The sequence below is a fragment of the Lithobates pipiens genome, unplaced genomic scaffold, assembly GCF_037356315.1.
Source record: "Lithobates pipiens isolate NorthernLeopardFrog02 unplaced genomic scaffold, aLitPip1_a1.2 Scaffold_18, whole genome shotgun sequence".
Taxonomy (NCBI): Eukaryota; Metazoa; Chordata; class Amphibia; order Anura; family Ranidae; genus Lithobates; species Lithobates pipiens.
Genome location: NW_027507758.1, coordinates 569,721,420 through 569,746,575, shown reverse-complemented (window position 1 = coordinate 569,746,575; position 25,156 = coordinate 569,721,420). Strand labels below are relative to the sequence as shown.

At 42.9% G+C, this 25,156-nt stretch overlaps 1 protein-coding gene across 2 annotated transcripts in view; it reads left to right on the top strand.

Annotated features, from left to right (window-relative positions):
• PKHD1 (PKHD1 ciliary IPT domain containing fibrocystin/polyductin) overlaps positions 1–25,156 on the top strand; it is a 975,887-nt gene that overhangs the window by 115,380 nt on the left and 835,351 nt on the right. For both annotated transcript variants that reach the window (XM_077489019.1, XM_077489018.1), the window contains exons 16-19: positions 7,881–8,156; positions 8,599–8,688; positions 8,781–8,871; positions 11,300–11,442. In XM_077489019.1, the coding sequence (XP_077345145.1) occupies positions 7,881–8,156; positions 8,599–8,688; positions 8,781–8,871; positions 11,300–11,442 (600 nt within the window). The remainder of the gene's footprint in view (positions 1–7,880; positions 8,157–8,598; positions 8,689–8,780; positions 8,872–11,299; positions 11,443–25,156) is intronic.

Genomic DNA, 25,156 nt, shown 5'->3' with positions numbered 1-25,156 from the left:
ACCTCCTCTTCCTGATCCAATACCAAGAGTGGCTGCACATCAGAAATGTCTTGATATGGATCAGAAAATAATTCCTGTGACTCAAGCGGAAGGTATGTGGTGGTGGTGGTGTTGTTGGTGGTAGTGTCTTTGGGGGGTGCACATAGCAGAGAGTGAAGAAGAGGGTGCAGATCGAGAGGATGAGGAGGGTGCAGAAGAGTAAGGCTGAGTGAGCCACTCAACCAAGTCTGGTGCGTCCTTTAAAGTAATTGAATGCACCTTCTGCAACTTCCCACTTTGGCTCAAGCCTGTTGCTCCTGCCCTACCCCTACCACCCCTGCGGAAGGGCCTGCCTCTTCCTCTGCCTGTCATTTTTTAAATGACCCTGTGACAAAACTCTCAGTCCCTATACCGATGAAGGACTGCTGCAGTATAGGGCAGCGGTCAGCAGTAGTGCACCTCAACCCTATGTATTGTGGACCTATACCAGTCCTTATAGAATAGCAGACTGTACCTCACTCAACCCTATGTACTGTAGTACCCTATACCTTACCAGTCCTTATAAGGACCTTTGTGGAACAAGTAGGTTGTGTGTGACTGATTAGCAGACTGTACGTCAGTCCCTATACCGATTAAGGACTGATGCAGTATAGGGCAGCAGTCAGCAGTAGTGCACCTCAACCCTATGTATTGTGGACCTATACCAGTCCTTATAGAATAGCAGACTGTACCTCACTCAACCCTATGTACTATAGCACCCTAGACAGACCAAGTTACCAGTCCTTATAAGGACCTTTGCGGAACAAGTAGGTTGTGACTGATTAGCAGACTGTACGTCAGTCCCTATACCGATGAAGGACTGCTGCAGTATAGGGCAGCGGTCAGCAGTAGTGCACCTCAACCCTATGTATTGTGAACCTATACCAGTCCTTATAGAATAGCAGACTGTACCTCACTCAACCCTATGTACTATAGCACCCTAGACAGACCAAGTTACCAGTCCTTATAAGGACCTTTGCGGAACAAGTAGGTTGTGACTGATTAGCAGACTGTACGTCAGTCCCTATACCGATGAAGGACTGCTGCAGTATAGGGCAGCTGTCAGCAGTAGTGCACCTCAACCCTATGTATTGTGGACCTATACCAGTCCTTATAGAATGGCAGACTGTACCTCACTCAACCCTATGTACTGTAGCACCCTAGACAGACCAAGTTACCAGTCCTTATAAGGACCTTTGTGGAACAAGTAGGTTGTGACTGATTAGCAGACTGTACGTCAGTGCCTATACCGATGAAGGACTGCTGCAGTATAGGGCAGCGGTCAGCAGTAGTGCACCTCAACCCTATGTATTGTGGACCTATACCAGTCCTTATAGAATAGCAGACTGTACCTCACTCAACCCTATGTACTGTAGTACCCTATACCTTACCAGTCCTTATAAGGACCTTTGTGGAACAAGTAGGTTGTGACTGATTAGCAGACTGCACGTCAGTCCCTATACCGATGAAGGACTGCTGCAGTATAGGGCAGCGGTCAGCAGTAGTGCACCTCAACCCTATGTATTGTGGACCTATACCAGTCCTTATAGAATGGCAGACTGTACCTCACTCAACCCTATGTACTGTAGCACCCTAGACAGACCAAGTTACCAGTCCTTATAAGGACCTTTGTGGAACAAGTAGTTTGTGACTGATTAGCAGACTGTACGTCAGTGCCTATACCGATGAAGGACTGCTGCAGTATAGGGCAGCGGTCAGCAGTAGTGCACCTCAACCCTATGTATTGTGGACCTATACCAGTCCTTATAGAATAGCAGACTGTACCTCACTCAACCCTATGTTCTGTAGTACCCTATACCTTACCAGTCCTTATAAGGACCTTTGTGGAACAAGTAGGTTGTGACTGATTAGCAGACTGCACGTCAGTCCCTATACCGATGAAGGACTGCTGCAGTATAGGGCAGCAGTCAGCAGTAGTGCACCTCAACCCTATGTATTGTGAACCTATACCAGTCCTTATAGAATAGCAGACTGTACCTCACTCAACCCTATGTACTGTAGCACCCTAGACAGACCAAGTTACCAGTCCTTATAAGGACCTTTGTGGAACAAGTAGGTTGTGTGTGACTGATTAGCAGACTGTACGTCAGTCCCTATACCGATGAAGGACTGCTGCAGTATAGGGCAGCGGTCAGCAGTAGTGCACCTCAACCCTATGTATTGTGGACCTATACCAGTGCTTATAGAATGGCAGACTGTACCTCACTCAACCCTATGTACTGTAGCACCCTAGACAGACCAAGTTACCAGTCCTTATAAGGACCTTTGTGGAACAAGTAGGTTGTGACTGATTAGCAGACTGTACGTCAGTGCCTATACCGATGAAGGACTGCTGCAGTATAGGGCAGCGGTCAGCAGTAGTGCACCTCAACCCTATGTATTGTGGACCTATACCAGTCCTTATAGAATAGCAGACTGTACCTCACTCAACCCTATGTACTATAGCACCCTACACCAGGTTATTACCAGTCCTTATAAGGACTTTTGTGGAACAAGTAGGTTGTGAATGATTAGCAGACTGCAGCAGAAGGGCAGCAGTCAAGTATAATATTCTTTCTATATTTGGAAGAAAGAATATTATACGTGTACAAGCCTATTACCATACCACTGATACCAGTCCTGAAAAGAACCTTTGTGGACCTAATATAGTAACAGCTACTGATTAAACTGACCCTGACTGCCTCACACACTGCTTCCTGCCTATCCCTATATAAACTGACAAAACAGAGGCTACTGGAACAATTACTGGAATAGCACTTTTGTGGACCTGATAGTAACAGCTAATGACTAAACTGACTGTCCCTACAGCAGACACACCGTCCTGTCCCTTTCTCTAAACTGACAAAAGACACTCAGGCTGCTGCAACAATCAGTAGCACAGAAAACCTATATACACCTAACACCTATACCAGTCCTGAAAAGAACTTTTTTGTACCAAATAGCTAGCGATTTGGGTCACTGCAATCTCTCCCTACTCCACACAGCAACCTCTCCCTATAGTGACAGAAGAAAGAATGTAAAATGGCCACCGGATCGGGTGTATTTATAAGTTAGGGGGAATGTCCAAGTGTCCATGTGCTGTAATGTCTCAATTGGCTGTCCTGTACCCCATGATGGATGTGTCATCATAGGTCAAAGTTCTTTTACACAGAAAACACGGAAGTCCGCCGGGCGAACGGCGGCAATAGTCCGCCAATCGGGCGAATCGCGAACAGCCGAAATTCGCCGCGAAACGACCGCCGGGCGAACCGTTCGACCATCACTAATCTCTATGACAGAAGAAAAGGTATTATTGAAATTTTGACTGGAGGCTGGATACCCAGGTACATAGCCATGGGGAACCAAGGGCGCCTCAGCCAGTACGGCAGGACTGTTATTACCATTACTGTTTCTAACATAAGTCTTGTCAGAAATTTCAGGATAAGAGGCTGTGGAGGGATGGCATTAGCCAGACCGCATGTCCAGAGGGCTGGGAGAGCATCTGTCGCCTCCGCCTGAGGGTGAGGGAGCCTCAAGATGAATCTTGACAGCTTGGTATCGATTGCTGTTTACAAATAGGTCCAGCTAGGGGAGATCCCACTAGTCTACAATCTAATTGAAAATCTTCGAGTGCGGAGACCATTCTTTGGCATCCACAAACATGTGAGATAGACGGTCGGCTCTTGAGTTTAGACGACCGAGAAGATAGACCACTCTTAGGGCTCTTAGATTCCTTTCTGCCCATAGAATAATGGGTTCCCCCTCCCTCAGTAGGGAGTTGCTGTGTGTCCCCCCTTGTTGGTGTATGTATGATACCGCAGCCTTGTTGTCCAATCAAAGTAGTACTGGTTTCCCCATAATCTCAAATTTTAGGGCTAGTAACGTGAGGTAGGCTGCCTGGATTTCCAGGATGTTTGATACCCGGCCTGTTGTGTGGAAGAACCATCTTCCCTGGACTGAAATTTGGTTGCAGTGTGCCCCCCAGCCTGCTACACCGGTGTTGGTGGTTATTATGATCCAGTTGATATGCCCTAATGGACACAATTTCATAAACGTGTGTTTCTTCATCCACCAATGTAGACTCCCGAGCATTAGACTTGTCAGGTGTATGGGTTGGAATAGATGGTGCCTGTTCCAAAGTCTCAAGAATTCCAACTGAAAATGTCTCAGGTGCTAATGGGCCAAAGGGACCATGGTGATACACGATGACATCAGTCCTATCATGCTTAGGAAATTCAAATCTGTCACGCAGGACCTCACACTCACTTTCTTCCTCTTTCAAATGATGCATGTCGCCCTCTGAAGCAGGGGGGATACCGTTCCATTCATTGTATTGAATAATGTGCCTAGATAAACCTAATCCTGAGTCTGAGAAAGTTAACTCTTCTCCTGGTTTATCTTCCAGCCAAATTCTGCTAGTTTTAACAATAAAATGCTCTTGTGTGCCACTAACTGAACTGGATCCTTCGCCAGAAGGAGAATATTGTCCAAGTAGTGATATACTCTGAGACCTAATTCTCCTAGGGGGCTATGATAGCGATTAGGGTCTTCATGAAGACTCTGGGCGACGTACAGAGACCAAACGGGAGGCCCTGGAATTTAAGGTGTACCTGCCCTACCACAAACCTCAGATATTTCTGAAATGGGGGGAGTATAGGTATGTGCAAGTAGGCATCCATGCAGATCTATTGACAGAATCCAGTCCCCCAGTTGCATTACATGAATAATTGTTTGTAGTGACTCCATCTTGAACTTTTCTAGAAATATGCAGTGATTTAATCTTTTTAGGTCTATCACGGGTCTCCAACCTCTGTTTTTCTTGGGAACTAGAAACAGGGTAGAGTAGAAACCAGAAAACCTCTCGGATGGAAGCACGGGAACCATTGCTTGTTGTTCCTGCAGGGAGAGAAGGAAATGATGTAGAGCTTACACTTTTTGAGGGGACTAGATACCCTTGTTAGAGTAAAGAAGTCCTTGGGGGGGTTTGTCTAGCAACGTCCAAAAGTGAGCATATTTGACTGTGGAGACCACCCAGGGATCTCTGCATTTTTGGTCCCAGACTTTTGATAAGTGCTTTAGTCTGGCACCCACTGGGATTGCCTGGATTGGCCTGGCTTCAAAAGGATTTTGTAAGATCCTGTGGGGTAGGCAAGGGTCTCTGTCTGCGAGTCTCGAGAAAGGGGAATGTGTGCTTCTCCAATTCTGTCTAAAGCCTTTGCCCTGTCTGGTCTGCCTGTAGTCCTTGTTTTTGAAGTGTTGAAATCTGGGCATGAATGCCCTGGTGCACCTGGGTCGTCTGTCTTGGGGTAACAGGCCTGATTTTCTGCCTGTGACACGACAGATGGCCATATCCAATTTCTCTCCAAACCAGGCTTTGCCATCAAATGGCATTTTACACCAGTTTGTTTTGAGGCAACATCAGCCGATCATGGCTTCAGCCATAAGGCCTGTTTGGCCATCACTGTGTGGAGCATTGACCTTGCAGAGCATCGCACTGAGTTGATTGCGGCTTCCCCAATAAAGTCTGCCGAGAGCTTTAGCTCATCCAAAGCCTTGATGATGTCATCCTTTGGGCTATCTTGTCGGACTGTGGTTTCTATGTTATCTGTCCAACTACGAAGGGCATTGGATACTGAAGTCAGGGCTATTGCAAGTTTACAGGCATTGCCCGCCATCTGGTAAGCTTTTTTGAGGTTGAGATCCATTCTTCTGTTTAGTGGATCCTTAAATGAAGTTGAGTCTTCCATGGGTAACGTGACATTCTTTGCCAACTGCACTATGGCTGCATCTACTATTGGTGGGCCGTCCGCATTGCAGAGTCTGCATCTGAGAGTGGGTATAACTTTCCCAGACAATTAAGGGAGAATCTTTTCTATGTCTTTTTACACTCCTCAACCACATCTCTGATTTCGTCCATGAGTGGGAAGAAAGAAATCTGCTGTTTTAGAAAAGGGAAGTATGTTTTTGACTTCCTGGCCTCAGTGCCAGTTTCTTCCCAGCTAATCACTGGTTTTACTGCCTGCACGTAAGGCTGGACAACGGAGAAAGCAAAACCTGAGGCATCTAGGTCACAGAGGAGTCTCCAGAAATGGCACTCTCCTCCATATATTTAGAGGAGGAAGCAGCCGTCGGATGAAAGGTTTCACCTGTGGCCTGAAATAGATGTATTAGTCGTTTTCTTCTTGAGGAGGAAAATCTTACTGTTGGGATGGCATTGTCGCCACTAACTCTGGCAAGGAATCTTTGACTGCTTTCTTAAGTAGGTATGCCACCTGCAGTCCTTCGAACTACTGCATAGTCCCTGAGACAATTTCAGCAGACCAATTTGTCTGGTACGGGGGTGGCTACCCAGGCCTGACATCTTGGGGATCTGGGTCTCAGAGAACGTGAATGTCGGCATCTTTTGGCCAATGATTTCCTGCCACTCTTATGGTGTCCGTACCTGGATGACCTTTCTCGGCTGGGACTAGATTCATTTTTTTTTTTTAACATGTGTAGACTTACCTAACTTAACTTACTTACAAGCAGGATCTTGTTCGGGCAGCAAATGGCTCATCTTAGGCAGCTAGCAGAAGAAGCAGCTAAGAAAGAATAGGATTAATAGGCTAGGTCCTGTTTTGACTATAGGGGTATTTTCCTATTTTTTTTTGTACCCACCTTTTGTGAATATTTTCCACTCCCTGGATCTCTCAGCAGAGCAACCTCTTCAGGCAGCATCAGGCATCCCACTGAGGCTACCTGCCCTTCCCCAAAATGGCATGCTCTGACCGGCGGCCACAGGACCCGGAAGTCTTGGCCACCGGTGCATGCACAGAACACAACAGAAGACCCTGGGGACAGATTAAAAAGCCGGTGCTAAGCACATGCCACCTCTATGGTGGCTATGAGGGTGAAGGGAGCACACAGGAGGATCTAGAAGAGACAGAATATAGAAAGTAACCTGGGGAGAGAAAAAAAGAAAAGAAAAAAGAAAGTATCTGCTACCTCTGTTGCCAAGCCTGAGCAAACACCTAAAACACTAATGCAGATGAAGCTCTCGATTAAGAGACAAACTGCTTGTCCCAAAAGACCCTACAGAAGGGTCTCCCATCCTTATAAGTGGGTTTAGCTGCCCAAGAGAAGGGACCGCATCCGGGAGAGGCTGAACCCGGACGGAAGCTGCCGAATGCAGAAAGTAAGGATGTTCGACCAAAATTCACTGCCACAAGGTATGAGGATAAAAAGGAGAATGCTGGGGTTGTGCTAACCATTTCTTTTATGATATTCACTAGTCCTGAGGGAGGAGCAAAGGTTGCGCTTGTCACAGGTATGCTGCCATGGAGGCACCAGGAAAATGTTTTGCCTATAGTTCTACTTAAAGTGTGAACCCAGACCCTCACTTCCTGTTCTTCTGACAATGGTGATAACAGACAGAGAAAATTATCAAGAAGGTCAAAGGCAGCTAAAGAAGGACATTTTTATTTAATTAAGATTTTATAGAAATTAAGATTTTATAGACACACTATATAATATACTGTTAAATTATCCAGAATAATTTCTTACAGGGATGTATTTTTAAAATATTTACATAGCAATTCACCCAGTGGAAGAACATCTACATTTGTTCTTTACAACAGGGCAAAAAATGAATGTTATTAGGCTATTTGCTGTGCAGACTGATTTTTTTTTTTATTGATTTAAAATGGAAAATACAGAATTTGGCCAATAGATAACCATACTGCTATGCACATTTTTATAAATAAAACACATAATAACCAAGCAGAGTCTTCCTTTTATATACTCTGTTCAATATAGGAAAGTGAAAAGTACAATCTGGTTGCAGTGGATGAGCACTAATATATTTTACATCTATTGTGTTGAAGTTTAAAATTGCTTCCATACCACACGGCATTTCAACATGGACTGACCACTGGGAGCTGGACTGGGATGATCGCTGGAAACAGAAATCCTTAAAAATTGAGCTTTTAAGTGGCCAGAAATATTACTTAGAGATGTTACAGTACGGCACAGGACCGAAGACCAGCATGAAAGTTGGCATTCAGATTCACAACACCTGGCTGAATCCAGAGGTAGTGAACACTTACCAACGAGAGAAGCATCAGATAGTGGCCAAATCCTCCCGACTTCCCGAAATCCAGGTAAGAAGAGGGCCATCTGATTATTTATAGCTGAAATCCAGGGATAGTGTTTATTGTATAGTTACATTGGGTATACATCTTCCATACCTATGGAATCCCAATGGTAGTGGAGAATCACTGTAGCAGCCACCACAACTACAGTGATCAACACTGTTTTTCAGGTCCTGCCCTGTTGCATAGTGAGCACAAGGGGCCACTTACTAGGTATGGTTGCCATTTAGAAGAATGCCTTGTATTTTTCTCAACAAATACAAGGCATTTTCTGATTAGAAGAGGTGGAGATTGTGGCATCCTGTCCCCGTCTTTCCACCTCCTCCAATCAGAGCAGAAAACATACAAGACATTCTCTGAATGCTGCCTGCGAACAAAACATGGAAGACAGTGATGATCACTGCAGTGGCAGCATATTATACAAATTATATGTAACTATTTTGTTCTCCAGAGAATGACTTTTTCAGGGGAAGGCCTGGTCCAGTTTTGTTGGGACGGTGTAGCAAGTAAACCAGTTCACCTGAACAGTACTGCCAAGCAGGTGAGAATCAGACTGTATCCTATGGAATATTGCAAATCTATTCTTCCATTTTATCCTCTGTAGACATAAGAGTTGTCTTTTTGTTTCCACAGATACAGGTTGTCATTGAGGACATGCTGTCAGTCCACTGTGTCACAAATCTGCCCCCAGGAGATATCTTCTACAGTTATGGATTTGAGGAAGGTAAGACATTAACCTATAATAATAGAAATACTAGGAGGCAAACTCCACTAAGGACCATTGGTATAGGAAATGGCCATATTAGAGATAGGAAATGAATAACCCTTTTTAGTAGTCTTTATTTCTCTGTCCAGAAACCTGTAAAGAGGTTTGAATTTTTATTGCAGTGTTAGGCCACATTCTCCATGGCAGTGTCAAACTTGAATTTAGAGGACATTTCTAAATGCATATAAATGCACACCATCGATTGGCCAAGGGAACCTAATGTAGCAGATGAAAGACACCTCCTGCTTAAAACCCTTTTAAGAAGTCTTCTCTGACTCGTACGAGGAGACAAGTTTCGGACAGATATATGCCCATTGGTTCTGACCTCTATGACCCTTGCAATAGGGCTGCATACACAGAGTTCAGCTTTATGAGCTCCTATCTGAGTTGTCTGACTAACAATTGTAGAGCTTGCATTTATATACCCTTTTACAAGCCTATCTCAGCCATCTGTCCTAGATATGATTTGTCGCTTAGATCTACGTCAATGTAACCAACCATAAATCTGACAGCTGTTCTACAACCAGATAAACTTAATTATTCCCAGAATTCCTATATGCTTATTAAAAATGAGTTAGAACTGCTTTTGCCCAATTAAAGACACCTGTGTAGAGACAGTCTGGCACCGAGCTGTGTTATAAAATCCTCCTTATCTTTATAAGATTTAACTAAGTTCAAGAATTACACATTTACGACCTTGAGAGAATCAACTTTCAATAACCCCACCAGATGTGTTATGTTGTTTTTCACTATACAATCCTGTGTGCATGTATACATAAGGTACTGTATTACTTACTATATATATATATATATATACACACACACACACACACACACACACACACACACACACACATATATATATATATATATATATATATATATATACACACACACACACAAGCCAATTACTTATTCAATATTATATATATATATATATATATATATATATATATATATATATATATATATACATATATATATATATATATATATATATATATATATATATATATACATACACATGAGTGTAATTCCTTATAGAATGTATTTTAACAGTTTTAATGAGGGCTCAAGCAGACCTTTGTTTGACCCTGTCAAACTTAATTTAATGTTCTGTACGTAACTTTCCCGTATTCCACCTAATTGTTTAAACCACCTGTTTTTCTTATCTTTGACGGTGCTTATCTTATCAGAAACCAAAAGTTCTCTCTTCTTCTAATTAGTAACTAAAAATGAACTATCCTATCTCTGTGATTTATATGCATTTCAAGATGCTAAACAATTCTATATAACTTGAATGTGTTCTAATGAACTTTCACCCAGTAAACTATCTTATAAAAAATATCTGAAAGAAGCAGAGAGGTCATCTAAAGTTCATCATTAAAAAAATGTAGACATTCTCTATATTTTAGAATAAATAGTGTACATTAATGAAAATGTAATAACTATTTCTTTACTATAAAATAATAATATTGATAAGACCACTACTATATAATAATAATAATAATAATAATAATAATTATATTATCAATAAAATATATGCAAATCAATATGAATAATATGAAATACATTGGCTAATATGAGATTCTACAACATATATATATATAGTGTGTGTGTGTGGCACACTACTCCCTTGGGAGCTGTTGGGTAGTTCATACAGTACTGCTAACATACCTCCATTCTTCTACCCCGCATGATTCACAACAGACAGTCAATAAAGGTTGAACAGATAACTTTTATTCCTCTTGCTGCAGTCCAGGTGTAATGGTGATAGTGGGAAATATGAGCTGCCTCCTCCTTCTGATTCTTCTGAGTAGCTAAGACCCTTTCCCTTAACGAGTTGACCGATGCCCCTCTGAAAAGCACCTTGGTAATTGGATGCTGGAAGTCCCAGGCCTCACCTGCCCATCTTGCCTCCTGCGATCCTCTCCAGGCCAGTTCAGGAAAGTCCGGATAACACCCCGGTCTACGATGTCCTCTTTGCAGCTACTTCCCGCTTCTTGTGAATAGAACCATCCTAGCCGGGATGCCTGGTTTACTTCCCCAGGGTTTCTTGGATGACATGGTGTGCTTGAACCATCCAGCACTGGGACCTCTGAAACCCCAGGCTTTCAGGTTTTGGTTCCTGCTCTCCAGTGCTGGGGCCAGGTCACAGTACAGGGGGTCACACCCCCCTATATTCTATTACTCCTCACAAACCAAATTAACAACCAGGCCTAAACAAACAGGGTAAGGCACTGGCAACTTTACCTAACTCTTGCCTATTAGCACCCACCTCAATATATATGCTGTATATTTTTTTTTTTCAGAAAAATGTCCAATAGCAAACAGTTATTAGAATAAATCACTGACCCATTTTTTCCCTTCCCTGTTCTTATGTTAGATGAGATGAATGAGCCCGGCACAAGTGGAGTGAAGGCCGGGTGGACAGAGCCATATTGCGGGATGTTCAGCATGTTTAAGCCCAGTTATATTCTGAAGGCATCTGATTCATTGGAAAAACTGGAGTTAAACAAGTACAGCCATGTAAGTACATGCATACAGTGCAAAATCAATGTACAAAATATTTTGTGACCCATTCAACTAGTTAAACCCAAAGTTTAATCTGCTTATATTCTGCCTTTTGTGGTTCTTCTTGCTTTTTTATCCCACCTAAAAGACACTTATTCTGAACTTTACCTCTGGATTTGACCACAATATCATTATTGCACTCAATATTTAATATAATAATAAAAACATGAAAGAAGCTTGTAAAATAATCATATTCAAAAAGTGTATGTAATCCCAAACTCTATTTTTCAGTATATTTGGCATCATGACTCAATGTACACAATTTTCTAAAGAAAATAATTTTTTTTTAATCTGTTGCAAAGCTCTTTTTACCTGGAGATGTCGTCAGTAATAGCACTTCATGTTGCAGGCTGACAATGCTAAGCCACTGCCTTGCAATTATCAGCATTGCCGTGCAAGTTCTTTCAGTTAGCTGTTGTATCTGATAGACCTAATAGTCAGCCCAACAGCCAAGGAGCCCACGTGCAGTGTTGGTCATCTTACTTTACAAAAGTAATTAGTTAAGTTTCAAATTACTTCTCCCAAAAAGTAATTGCGTTAGTAACTCAGTTACTACATTGGAAAAGTAATTAGTTACTCAGCAAAGTAACTTTGACAGGGGTGGCAGCGGTGGTACTTGAGGGGTGGCAGCGGTGTTACTTGAGGGGTTGCAGTGGGTGTACTTGGGGGGTGGCAAACAGAGGTGGTACTTGGGAGGGTGGCAGCGGTGGTGGTGCCATCCTCTCCCACCACCACCTCTGCCTCTTACTGATCCCATCCACCACCACGACTGATCTCATCCCTACCATACCCCCCCCCCCCCCATCACCTCTGTTGTAGAAGTGATGGTGGGTGGGTAGGGATGGGATCGGTTAAGCCCCGTACACACTATCAGATTGTCTGCTGAGTTTTTCCTTCAGATTTACCAAAACCATGTAGTAGAAGGGCCTGCCTGATTGCATACACATTGAAACTCCTAAGGTTTGACCTCATATTATATGGTTTTGGTAAATCTGAAGGAAAAACTCAGCAGACAATCTGATAGTGTGTACGGGGCTTAAGTTGCAGAGGTGGTGGAGGACTTGGGATGGATCGATTGCACTGCAATTTGAATCGTCAGTCACTTACTTGAATGCCTCCAGGGATGCCTTTCCTCATGGGGAGAGAGAGAGACCCTCCCCTTCACTCGATTGGTCATGGAACAGAAACAGCTCTCCTCAAGATTTGGGATGACGCCCTCGAAGCAGCAGATGACGGAGAGCCGTGTCTCCTCGTACTGCTAGACCTAAGTGCAGCGTTTGATACAGTAGATCACAATACTCTACTCGTCCGCCTCACAGAAGTAGCCGGAGTCCAAGACATAGATCTCCATTGGTTCGCGTCCTTCCTAGGAAATCGGTCACAGACAGAGAAACTAGGAAAATTCCTCTCCGAAACTCGGGCAGTCACCTGCGGAGTCCCTCAAGGCTCTCCATTGTCACCCGTTCTCTTCAACATTTACATTCGCCCACTCCTTCAAATCATCAGATGCTCAGATCTCTGCTTCCACTCTTACGCTGACGACACGCAACTTTATTTCCGGATCAATGGAAAAAAAGATCACCAACAACAACTTGAAAACTGCCTCAAATCAATAGAGGACTGGATGACCACCAACTCCCTCCAGCTGAACCAATCAAAGACAGAGCTTCTTATCTTACACCCAAATCATAAGCCCGCAACCAAAACCTCCTGGTCTCCACCAACCGTCTTTGGGCAGACTATCTCCCCAAAGACCAAAGCGAAGAGTCTCGGGGTTATTTTAGACGTACAAATGTCAATGGATGCGCAAATAGGATCTGTAGTCAGTCGATCTCACCATCTACTGCGCATGCTTCGCAGACTCATCCCTTTTATCCCAAAGAATGACAAAGCAGTGGTAGTTGGAACAATCATTAATTCAGGACTGGACTACGCAAACTCGCTTTACATAGGATTACCACAATATCAACTTGCGCGATTACAACTGATCCAAAACACGGCGGCAAGGCTGATAACAGGAAAAAAACCCTGGGAATCCATTTCTCCTTCACTGAGGAGCTTACATTGGCTAACCGTAAAAAATCGGATCACGTTCAAGACCCTTTGCCTCACCCACAAATGTGTGCATAGAGAAGCTCCGCAATACCTAATGGAGAAAATAAATCATTACACACCAAACCGCAGTCTTCGATCAGCCAACAAAAACCTCCTCCTCGTGCCCAAAGCCCGGTATAAATCCAAGGGGGATCGGAGATTCGCTGTCCAAGGGCCTCTGCTATGGAATGCTCTACCAAACAACATCCGCCTGGAAGAAAATCACCTGGCTTTTAGGAAAAAACTCAAGACCTTCCTCTTTTAGCAGATGATCAAAGCTCGCCACAGCGCCTAGAGGCGATTCAGTTCGCATTGTGCGCTATATAAGTATTTCATTCATTCATTCATTCATTGGTGTCAGCTGGTCCGCGGCGGAATGAACGACCACGCAGCGCGGCCACGGCAGGCCTCCCGGGCGGTAGATGTAATTGCGGTAACGCCTCCCAAGTAATGGGAACTGAGTTACCATGAGGGGAAGAGTAAACAGTTAGATTATTCGTTACCCTCTAAAGTAACTGCGTTAAGTAACTGCATTTATTTTAACAAAGTTACTTACATCACTGCCCATGAGGCATTGTTTGCCTGCCACAGGAAGTGCTGTTACTGGCAGGATCTCCAAGTAAGAAACTTTGTACTAAATTCTCAAAAAATTATTTGTTTAGGAAGACTGTATACAATAAGACATTCACTCTAACCCACGCGCTAAACCAATGCTTACTGGTGTATATATATATATATATATATATATATATATATATATATATATGTGTACATATAGAGGGTTATTTACTTAAAGGAAAATCCACTTTGCATTGCAAGTGCACTTGAAAGTAAAGTCGCTGTAGATCCGAGGGAGACATGCAAGGAAAATAAAAAACAGCATTTTAGCTTGCACATGATTGGATGATAAAATCAGCAGAGCTTCCACTCATTTCATATCTACCCCTTAGATTTAGAGCGACAGCACTTTCAAGTGCACTTGCAGTGCAAAGTGGATTTTCCTTTAGTAAATAAACCCCATAGTGTATGTGTTGTAGCAACACTTTGTAGTATTTACTTACTTTTTAACTTTATAGAAGTGTCACACAATAACACATCATTCAATTCTGATGCAGTGAATTGTGCCACATATAAATTCAGCCTTGAAGCATTTATATTAAGGGCAATACATTGCACCTCAGTGCAAGGCTCCATTCACACCTACGTAGCTGTGACAATGTGCATGCTAAATTCGACTTTCTAAAACGCATACCTCCCAACATTTTGAGATGGGAATGAGGGACACCTACTAGCAAATGTATGTAGGCATAGGACACACCCCCTGCCCCACTCTCTTAACCTCCCTGGCGGTATGAATCAGTCTGGATTTAGGTGCTGAAAGCGGTACAATTATTTTGCATGGAAATCTGGCGTTTTATTTTGTAGTCCTGTAATTCTTAGGAATAACGCTCTTAAATCTGTTCAAACCAGAGTCTAGCAGACATCCCGGGTATGATAAATTTTATAATATAATAAAGAATAATAAAAATTATTCAATAATGTAACCAAATCCTAAAACACTGAAAAAGGGACACTTTTTGGTTGCTATGGACAATCTCCAAATTTCAGGCAGAGAAAACAGTATTTATAATATAAAAGTGCATGCAGGGCATTGCACAGACCACTAGGGACAAAGGGGGTGTGTAATTTTTTAATACAGTACTGTAATCTGTAAGATTACAGTGCTGTGTGTGTTGTGTGTCTTTTTACTTTTTTGAATTTGCCGCCGTTCTCCGCTCCCGTGCGCCGTAACGTCGCAGGGAACGGAGCTCGGCGGCATTCGGCACTGTGAATCGAGCGGAGGATGGCTCGATCACACAGCGCAGAGGACATCACTGGATCCAGGGGACAAGGTAAGTAACTCTTACTGTGTCCTCCCCTGCATCCAGCGAAGCGATCCCGAGTCTGGCTCGGGGTTACCGCTCCTGCTAGTAAATTCCCAACCCGAGCCAGACTCGGAATTACCGCTAGGGGGTTTAAAGGAGAATTAACCCCTCAAAAAAAGGATAATTAAATCCACAAGTGCTTTTTTTACCACTACTATTCCTTTATATTGGCTTTTAAAATGTACAAATGCAGCAATTTAGGAATTGGATGAAAGGTTTAGCACTGGTGTTAGGTGTGACTACTGCAAGTCACCTATTCACAAGTTATGTTACCGTTTCCCAATTATTATTAGAGTCTTATCTAAGCAAGGAGACACGGAAAACTTCTCAGTATATCTGCTCAGACCGTCGCACTTGCTTACTCTGAGCTTTATTATCACACACGGCTCTTATATACACAAAGGAAAGACAGACGTTAAAAATGTTAAAACAAAACAATTTCTATAAAAGGCAATGTCTTCTGTTCTTAAAGCTGACGCATTAGTTGACCCTTATGACCTGGCTTCCTCTTTGTGTGTACGTGACTGGATGTGACGGCACCCATCCAGCCTTTAAGAATGATGTCTTTAAAACTACTGAAAACAGACGAGATAAGCATTAATAAGAAATATACTGTCAACCATTTTTTTATTCTTATACCTTGATCTTCACAACTTCCCCCTTTGACATCACCCCTCCCTCTTACCCTGGGTCCACCTGAACAAGTTCTAGTCGGCCTATGTCCAAAGTACTCTCCCTGACCGCGAGTTGTCAGAGGGGTATACACCCATCCCCCTGGATAGTACCAACATCTAAAATTCAGGAAGAGTGGCTTTTCTGACAGATGGGTGATGTCAAGAAACTAAATCCACCTATCTTATCCAACTTATCAACTTACAAAAGTTCCATCTTTTCTACAGCATTTACCTTGGCTTTCTTGCAAAAGCACATAAACAACTTAAAACACAAATAAATGAGAAATATGAATATAAGCACTACTATAATCATCATTGCTGCCTTCTTGAACCAAGAAAATAACCCTGAGAAACTAAAAGTTCCACCAAAAGGATCCCAGTCACGGCCAATATTACGGGCCTTCTCCTGTAGATCCTTTACTTCCGTGCGGTGTTGTGCAATGATGTCATAATAATCGGGTACTTCGATGCTGGTGTTATGTATCCAAGTACAACATTCATAGTCTTCTGTGGTCTCACAGAGTCCTGTTAATGCTGCACTCATACTTTCAATCGCTAACTCATGTAATTCTATTTGTTTTGTGATGGCTCTGGTCTCTAGATTTAACTTAGTAATGTCATCAGAGTTTTTCTCCAAAATATCATTAATTATTCCAGTATAGTTATTTAGTCGCTTCATTAAGTCTATACCCCATCCTGTCCAGGACGGGAACCAAGCCCATGCCATGTCCTGCTCTAAGAATATTTCTCGCTTGCTACGATATCTGAGGGGATATCTGGGGTGTATACTAGCTTCTAGTAGGTGATCACCTCGTTCATCACCCACTACTCCCATTACTGGTACCAAACTTGCGAGGTAGCACCATCCCTGAGCCCTTCTAGGTATCCAGGTATAACACTTATCCCCACAACAGATGTATATATTGTTTCCTAGAGCTACTGATCTTGAACTGATATCATGTCTATAACGAGAGGTGTATCCATAGAGGGATAAGTTGGATACCAACCACCTAACATTATTATCCGCAATGTTAGTGAGGAAGTCAGATAATGTCTGGTGTGTGCTGGAATTACTGGGGTAGAAGCTTCCATTTAATACGACAATGGACAAATTAAACTTGCTGTCTTGGCATTCTCCATTTCCTCCCGTTGTGTTCCCTAAGTTGAAACACCAGGCAGGGGGAAAGGCGAGACCATTTGATTTAAACATTACTGTCTTGCTGGTATTTGTTCCAGTTATGTTAATGCTACTGTTAGCAAGGTCAGTATAATTTATAGGAACTGCCATCAGTGGTATGTTTGCTGTACTGGGGTGTAATTTACTGCAAATCCAACATTTCTCATATCCTGACTTCCGAGCATAAGCATATTTAAACTTCAGTAATAACATTTTTTTATAAAATCCTTCATCCTTGTGAATTTCATTCTGTGAGGTAACCAAACTATTGGTCAGGATTACTGAAACAAAAAGAATAAAAAGATACATGTTGTCATTTGCCAACTGGCTCCTTTTTACAGTGTGAAGCGTAGATCCAGGCTGCTTTACCCTCCAACTTGACCGATGTAGGAGTGGTCAGCAGTACTTGATATGGTCCTTCAAACCGTGGCTCTAAAGCTTTTCTGGTATGTTTCTTTACATAGACCCAATCTCCGGGGCTCAGTGAATGAGTACCTGCTATTGAGTTAGGGTCTGGAAGAGAAGAATACACACTTTTGTGGATCTTAGTTAGATGCTGTTGTAATTGTATCACATATGCAGTCAAACTATCACATTGCAATTGCATACTCTGTGGAAAGTATAAACCTAGTCTGGGTGCATTCCCAAAAAGTATTTCATATGGGGATAACCCTGTTTTTCCCGTTGGAGTATACCTTATGGAGAACAAAGCTAAAGGCAGACATTCTGGCCAAGGTTTATTTAACTCTTGCATAGCTTTTTGTATTTTTAACTTTATTGTCCCATTTACTCTTTCTACTGATCCTGAACTCTGTGGGTGGTAAGGGGTGTGGAAACTTTGTTGAACCCCTAACATAGCCATTACATTCTGCATGATTTCTCCTGTAAAGTGTGTTCCCCTATCTGATTCTATGGTTTCAGGAAGACCAAACCTAGGTATTAACTCTGTAATCAGTTTCTTCGCTGTGGCTTTCGCTGTAGCTGATTTCACTGGATAACTTTCTGGCCAGCCTGAAAATAAGCAGATGCACACGAGACAAAATTCAAATGGGCCGCTCTTAGGCATTTGGATATAGTCAATTTGCAGTCTCTGAAAGGGATACTGGGCCCGAACCTGATGTTTACGTGGGGTTTTCACTCTCTGTCCTGGGTTATTTAACAGACAGATTTGGCATGCAGCACAGTAGTTCCTTGCAGTACTACTGAATCCAGGAGCTAGCCATCCTTGGCTTACAATCCTATACATAGAATTGGAGCTGACATGAGTGGGCAAGTGGACAGCCGCTGCCATTGCTGGGTATAGAGAGGCAGGTAGGCATATTCTGCCTCCTTCCCTCCATATATTGTCAAGGCCTGGTGCTGCTCCCATTTTTACCCATCTATCTTTCTCGCTCTCTCCTGCTTGCTCCTGTAGTTTACTCATCTGCTGCCATGTCGGTTCTGGGATGCTCACCTTTACCATAGCTAAGGTCTCAGGGCTTACTTCCCCTAGAGCTGCTTGTTTTGCAGTTAAATCTGCAAATGCATTTCCTTTTGCCTCAATTGTTTTTGCGCTCGTGTGTGCCGCTATCTTCATAATGGCTACTCTTCTAACTTTTTGAAGATTGTTCAGGACTCTTTTGATTCCTTCACCATGTTTAACAGGTGTGCCTGCTGCTGTAAGGTAACCTCTAGCTTTCCATATGTGGCCATAATCATGTGCAACACCATAAGCATAGGCAGAGTCAGTGTAAATGTTCCCTTCTTGTCCCTCTAAGTGTTCTAAGGCTTTTTCTAAGGCCGTTAGTTCCGCTTCTTGTGCCGACATGTGTGCTGGTAATGACTTTGCCTCAATTACCTGTGTGTCCGTTACCACAGCATAACCTGTGTGATATTTACCTTTGTCATCGGCAAATCTACTACCATCTATGTACAGTGTGTGTTCTGCATTTGCAATGGGTGTGTCTGTGACATGTGGGAACCCCGTGATCTCTTGTTCCATAAGTTGAAAACAATCGTGTTCATCAGATGTTATGTCATGAAATGAAAGTGTGTCAGAATCCTGAGTTTCTTGTGCTGTGCCTTCACCATTACTCCCCCCTGTCAAATCTGTCTGTAAGGGTAGAAGTTGTGCTAAGTTAAAGGAAGTGCATCGCTGGAAGGTAACATTGGGAGGTAGGAGCAAGGTGCATTGCAGACGCAGCTGCCTCGCCATTGATATGTGTTTTGGCTGAACTTGTGACAAGATGGCGTGTATGTCATGTGTGGTATGTACCACTACAGGATTGTCTAAGACAATTTCTGAGGATTTGTCAATGATAATTGACACTGCTGCGACTGCTCGTACACAGGACGGTGATCCTCTAGAGACAGGATCGAGAGCCGCTGAGAAATATGCTACCGGCCTTTGTTTGATGTGTTGTTGTGTCAACACCCCTGTTGCGTGTCCCGTGATTTCAGCAATGTACAAATGAAATGTTTTGGTATAGTCAGGGATCCCGATCGCAGGTGCCAAAATTAGTAACTTTCTTAAGGTGCTAAAAGACTTATGACCTGCTTCTGTGAGTACATAGGGTACTATTTTCAAGCAATCATACAATGGCTGCATCAGAGAACTGGCATGTGGTATCCATTGTCTACAATATGATACCATTCCCAGAAACATACGAAGTTGCTTAAAGTTGCGTGGGACATTCATTTGTCTTATGGCCTGGACTCGTTCTTCAGTGAGGTGTCGAGTACCCTGGGATATACAGTGGCCCAAAAAGACAACCTTTTTCTGGCATACCTGTAACTTAGTTCTATTCACTTTGCACCCTTTTTCAGCCAGGAATTGTAACAATGATAGAGTGGCTTTTAAACAAGTATCGTTATCCGGACAACATAACAATAGGTCATCTACATATTGCAACAATACACAAGTGTCAGGTGGTTGCCATTCCCCCAACACTGTCTGTAGGGCTTGCGAGTATAGAGTTGGTGAATGCGCCATTCCTTGCGGTAGGCGTGTCCAGGTCAACTGGCGGTTTTTGAGACGGAACGCAAACCACGGTTGACATTCCTCCGCCAGGGGTACAGAAAAGAAAGCATTAGCCAAGTCTATAACAGTAAATGAGGAGCTATCTGATGGTACTTCTGAAAGTAAAGTATGCGGGTTTGGTACTAGTGGCGTTATTGGGACCAATATTTTGTTTACCGCCCTTAGGTCTTGTACCATTCTATACTTTACTGGGCCATCCCCCAATGTCTTTTTCTTGACCGGATACAATGGGGTATTGGCTGGTGACTGTATTTCTTTTAATGCTCCACTTTTGAGTAGAGCCTCCACTTGTAGTTCTATAGCTGCTTCCTGGGGCACACTGAGTGGGTACTGTTTCTGCTGGGGGAGAACTGCTCCTGGAATCAGCTGTAGAGTAACCGGGGGTATGGGCAAAAGTCCAACGTCTGCTGGATGTGTTTCCCATAGCCCTTCCGGAAGGCTAGACAGAATTTGATCTATTTCCGGCGAGGGTGTATTGGACAGTTCTGGTTCTACTTCCAAACATTGTATTTTATTACAGATTTCTATACCCTCTGGGTCATCTCCTATTGCTAAGGTGACCATACCATCTGGATGATAAGTAATGTTTGCTCCTATTTTCTGAAGAATATCTGCTCCTAATAAATTAGTAGGGGCTCCTCTGGAAATCAAAAAGCGTGACAAAAACATGTGATTCCCTATTTTTACTTTTAAAGGTTTAGTCAGTGGGGCATCGGACAAAAGACCATCATAACCACTTATGGGTATGGTGTCACAGGATGTCATGTGTGGAGGGACTACTGAATCAGATAATAAGCTGCGTGATGCTCCTGTGTCAACTAAACAAGGAACATGTTTACCTTCCACCTTCATCAATATGTGGAGCATTTTATTCTCTGATTCAGCTAGGACTGGGGCAAGTCATGCGGTCGGATCGTCCCTATCATTGGTACGCCTCTGTCTGTAGTCCCTCGTGTCTCTGTCCGTGTTTCCTTCCTGTTCGTCTTTTATTCTTTTCCTACAGTCTCTTTTTATATGTCCCACCTTGTTGCAGTAATAACAGGTAAGAGGTTTACGGGAGGAATTCCCTCCTTCATTGACCCGGGCAACAGTGTTAACTCCCGGTGTCCTTCTGGGTTTAGTTTCTGCTAAATCAGCCTCTATGCCTTGTGCTTTCTGCAACAATGTTCCTCTGTCCCGTATGGCTCTCCATTCGGGAGTACATGCCTTCAGTTTGTCACCTATTTGGGGTACTAGTCCTTCCATAAACTGTCGATTGAAAGCCCTAATGGTGACGGGTAAGGCTAAATCTAGGCCTTCGTCAGCCATCATGCTTTCCATGTTGAGGTAAAATTCTGTAACAGTCTGACCTGGGGCCTGTTTTATGGGCGCTGTCGAACCCCTTTCCTGCTGTTTCCCTTGGCAAAATTCTCGTAACTGATTAATAAACAGGGGTCTAGAGTCTATATGACGGGGGTGTATTCCTGGTGGATCTGTCGCTGGATCCCCTTGTGGTCTATGTGGAGCAATTTCATTCATAAATTGATTAAACATCGTTAGTGTCATTTTATGTCTACACAAATCTTCCCCATCTTGCCAAGTTGCTTCATGTGTGTCTAGTAATTGTGTCACGAATCTACAGAATGCGGCAGGTTTTGCTACGGGATCAGGAGCATTCTGTATTAATGCCATAAGAGTGTCAGCCGACCAAGGTGTCCATGTCCTCAGAACGACTTGTCGAGTCACTGTAGGTGGCTGTCCTGCTTGACCCGCATTTGGATTATTTACTTGTATTACCCTAGTCCGACTGTGGACTGGAGCTACGGACTCTGGTCTTTGAGCTCCGCAATATACACATTCCTGTGCCCAGTCTGTATTCTGGGTACCGCATACTCGGCATACCCATCCTCTTCCTCTTAAGGAAGGATAAAGTTTTGGTCTTTCGCTACCTGGTGTGGTAGTGGTATAAGGAGGTGGAGTACCTTCCGTTTTTACTCCATCCTCGGGAGCAGAAGGGAGACTCTTACGTCGGACCTTCATATCCCATCCACCCTGTTCATGACAATACTTCCATCCCTCCTCTTTAGCCCTGTTGGAAACCTTAATTAAACATTGTATTTGTGATACCCATCTGTTCTGCAGGACCTCCCCCTGTCTGTCTCTCTTTATATTCTCCCAACCTTCTACACTTAGCCCATTTTCTCCATCCATTCCAAATTTCTTGAGAACCCTATTCGTGCCCTGTGCCTTGTCCTTCCCATACAACATTGTAATTATGTCTTTAACAGCATAACATTTCTGAGATTCCTCCTGGGGTTTACCATGTGTCTGGCCCATTTTGACAGTCCTGCCTAGGTGGCGTTTGGATCACTTACTAAGTGTCTCGTTGCCTTCTCCTCCTAGGGTGCCAAAATACTAAAAACCTCTCCTGGATGAGATTTCTGAAATCGAATTACTTTATATGCTAGCCAACTGACAAATATTATGACCAGACTGACAGCTACAACATATACAAGCATTCCCTTTGGTGGCCAAACACATATAACTAGATCTCCGGGCTTTGTGGAGACCTTATTCCCGTCCCATTACCATGGAATCTCTCAGCAATCGTTTCTTATTCCTGCTTTATTGAGGCAGTCAGGACTTATACTTTCAACCCGTTTTTAGGCTCATGAATCAAAAAGCGTATATCAAACTTAAGTGTCGGACCCCCAAGTACTCTTACGAGTTAAGGGCGCATTCCGTTACCCATTGGGATGATATATGTTTCAATTCACACCATACAAACAGGGCTTATCTCAGTCACAACAGACAGACAACAAGGAGACAGACAAGAAACAACGGTAACATAAGTCAAATATTAAATTCAAGACCCGCTTACTACAGAGGTTGGTTTTACCTGAAGAACAATACAGACAGATCGGGTGGGCACAAATCTAAGAAGCACAGAGTTTATAAGAAAATAAAGCTTTTCTTACCTGCGCAGGATTTGTCTGTGGTTCCTGATATGCCCGACCTTTTTGTTCCGTCCTTATGTTCGTTCGCCTCTTGTAGTTTCTTTAGCGAAGTCCCTTGTTCGTGCGCCAAAAATGTTAGGTGTGACTACTGCAAGTCACCTATTCACAAGTTATGTTACCGTTTCCCAATTATTATTAGAGTCTTATCTAAGCAAGGAGACACGGAAAACTTCTCAGTATATCTGCTCAGACCGTCGCACTTGCTTACTCTGAGCTTTATTATCACACACGGCTCTTATATACACAAAGGAAAGACAGACGTTAAAAATGTTAAAACAAAACAATTTCTATAAAAGGCAATGTCTTCTGTTCTTAAAGCTGACGCATTAGTTGACCCTTATGACCTGGCTTCCTCTTTGTGTGTACGTGACTGGATGTGACGGCACCCATCCGGCCTTTAAGAATGATGTCTTTAAAACTACTGAAAACAGACGAGATAAGCATTAATAAGAAATATACTGTCAACCATTTTTTTATTCTTATACCTTGATCTTCACACTGGGAAACACTTTTTGAAAGATAAAAAGTGCATTTTATATACAACTATATAGAACAGACCAAAATGAGGGACAAATGAGGAGGAATGAGGGACAGAGGGACATTGCTAGAAATCAGGGACAGTCCCTCAAAATCAGGGACTGTTGGGAGGTATGAAAACGGGGCATTTCTAAATGGTACCAAAGAAGTGCAATCGTGTGATATGGTGCAAGATTTGATGAGCACATTAGTAAGGTGCTTTGTGACTCCTTTAGGAATGTATGGCACTGCTGTGTACCTACAAATTTTTTTTTTGTGCATTGCACATTTGTGCAATGTGGGAACGCAGGCAAAATTGCACACACTCCCTCTTCATACAAATGTGAAACTAGGCTTATGGTGTGAACAGGGTGAATAGAAAATAAATATTTTCTGTGTGCCCCTGCATTGCGTCGGGGATGACCTATGCAGATCAACACAGCTCAATAAATATGGTATGAATGAGCCCTGAGGCATAATACTAAACCTAGTGAAAATGGATTTTGGGATTACATACACATTCATTTATGTGGAATACTGCAATAATAACTCAATTAATAAACAGAATTATTTAACTTTAATTGAAAGAGCCGTATTTAAATAGAACTTTTCAGTTACAATGGTTTCTATGTAACCTGACAACATGCTGTCAGCCGTTAAGCGTGGCGGATTACTCCCTAACAAAGACTCGACATGAAGCCTCTTAGCAGACCATTGACAAGGCTTGTGCGGGGAAGCACTCTGCTATAGATTTGATTGTTCAGCTCCGTGATCTTGAAAAACGAGCTTGAAAATCCTCACTTTAGTCCTGCCTGACAGAACAGCAACACTCCCACTAGTAAAAATGTTGCTGAAAACACAGTTTTTACAGTTAAAGCAATGCTAAAAATCCAGTTTACTACAGGCGATGACACTATGGGGTTGATTTGCTAAAACTGGAGAGTGCAAAATCTGGTGCAGCTCTGCATGGTAGCCAATCAGCTTCTAACTTCAGCTTGTTAAAGTAACCACTTAAGGACCAGGCCTATTTTTCGAACTTGTTGTTTACAAGCTAAAATCATTTTTTTATTTTTTTTGCTACAGAATTACTAAGAATCCCCAAACATTATATATATTCTTTTCAGACACCCTAGACCAGCCTTTCTCAACCTTTTCAACACAGGGGAACCCTTTAAATAGTTCCCTGGTCTCGAGGAACCCCTGCTAAAAATTAGATATCTACAACTCATGATACAATAGTGTGATGGTCAGTGGGAAGAATGGTCCTT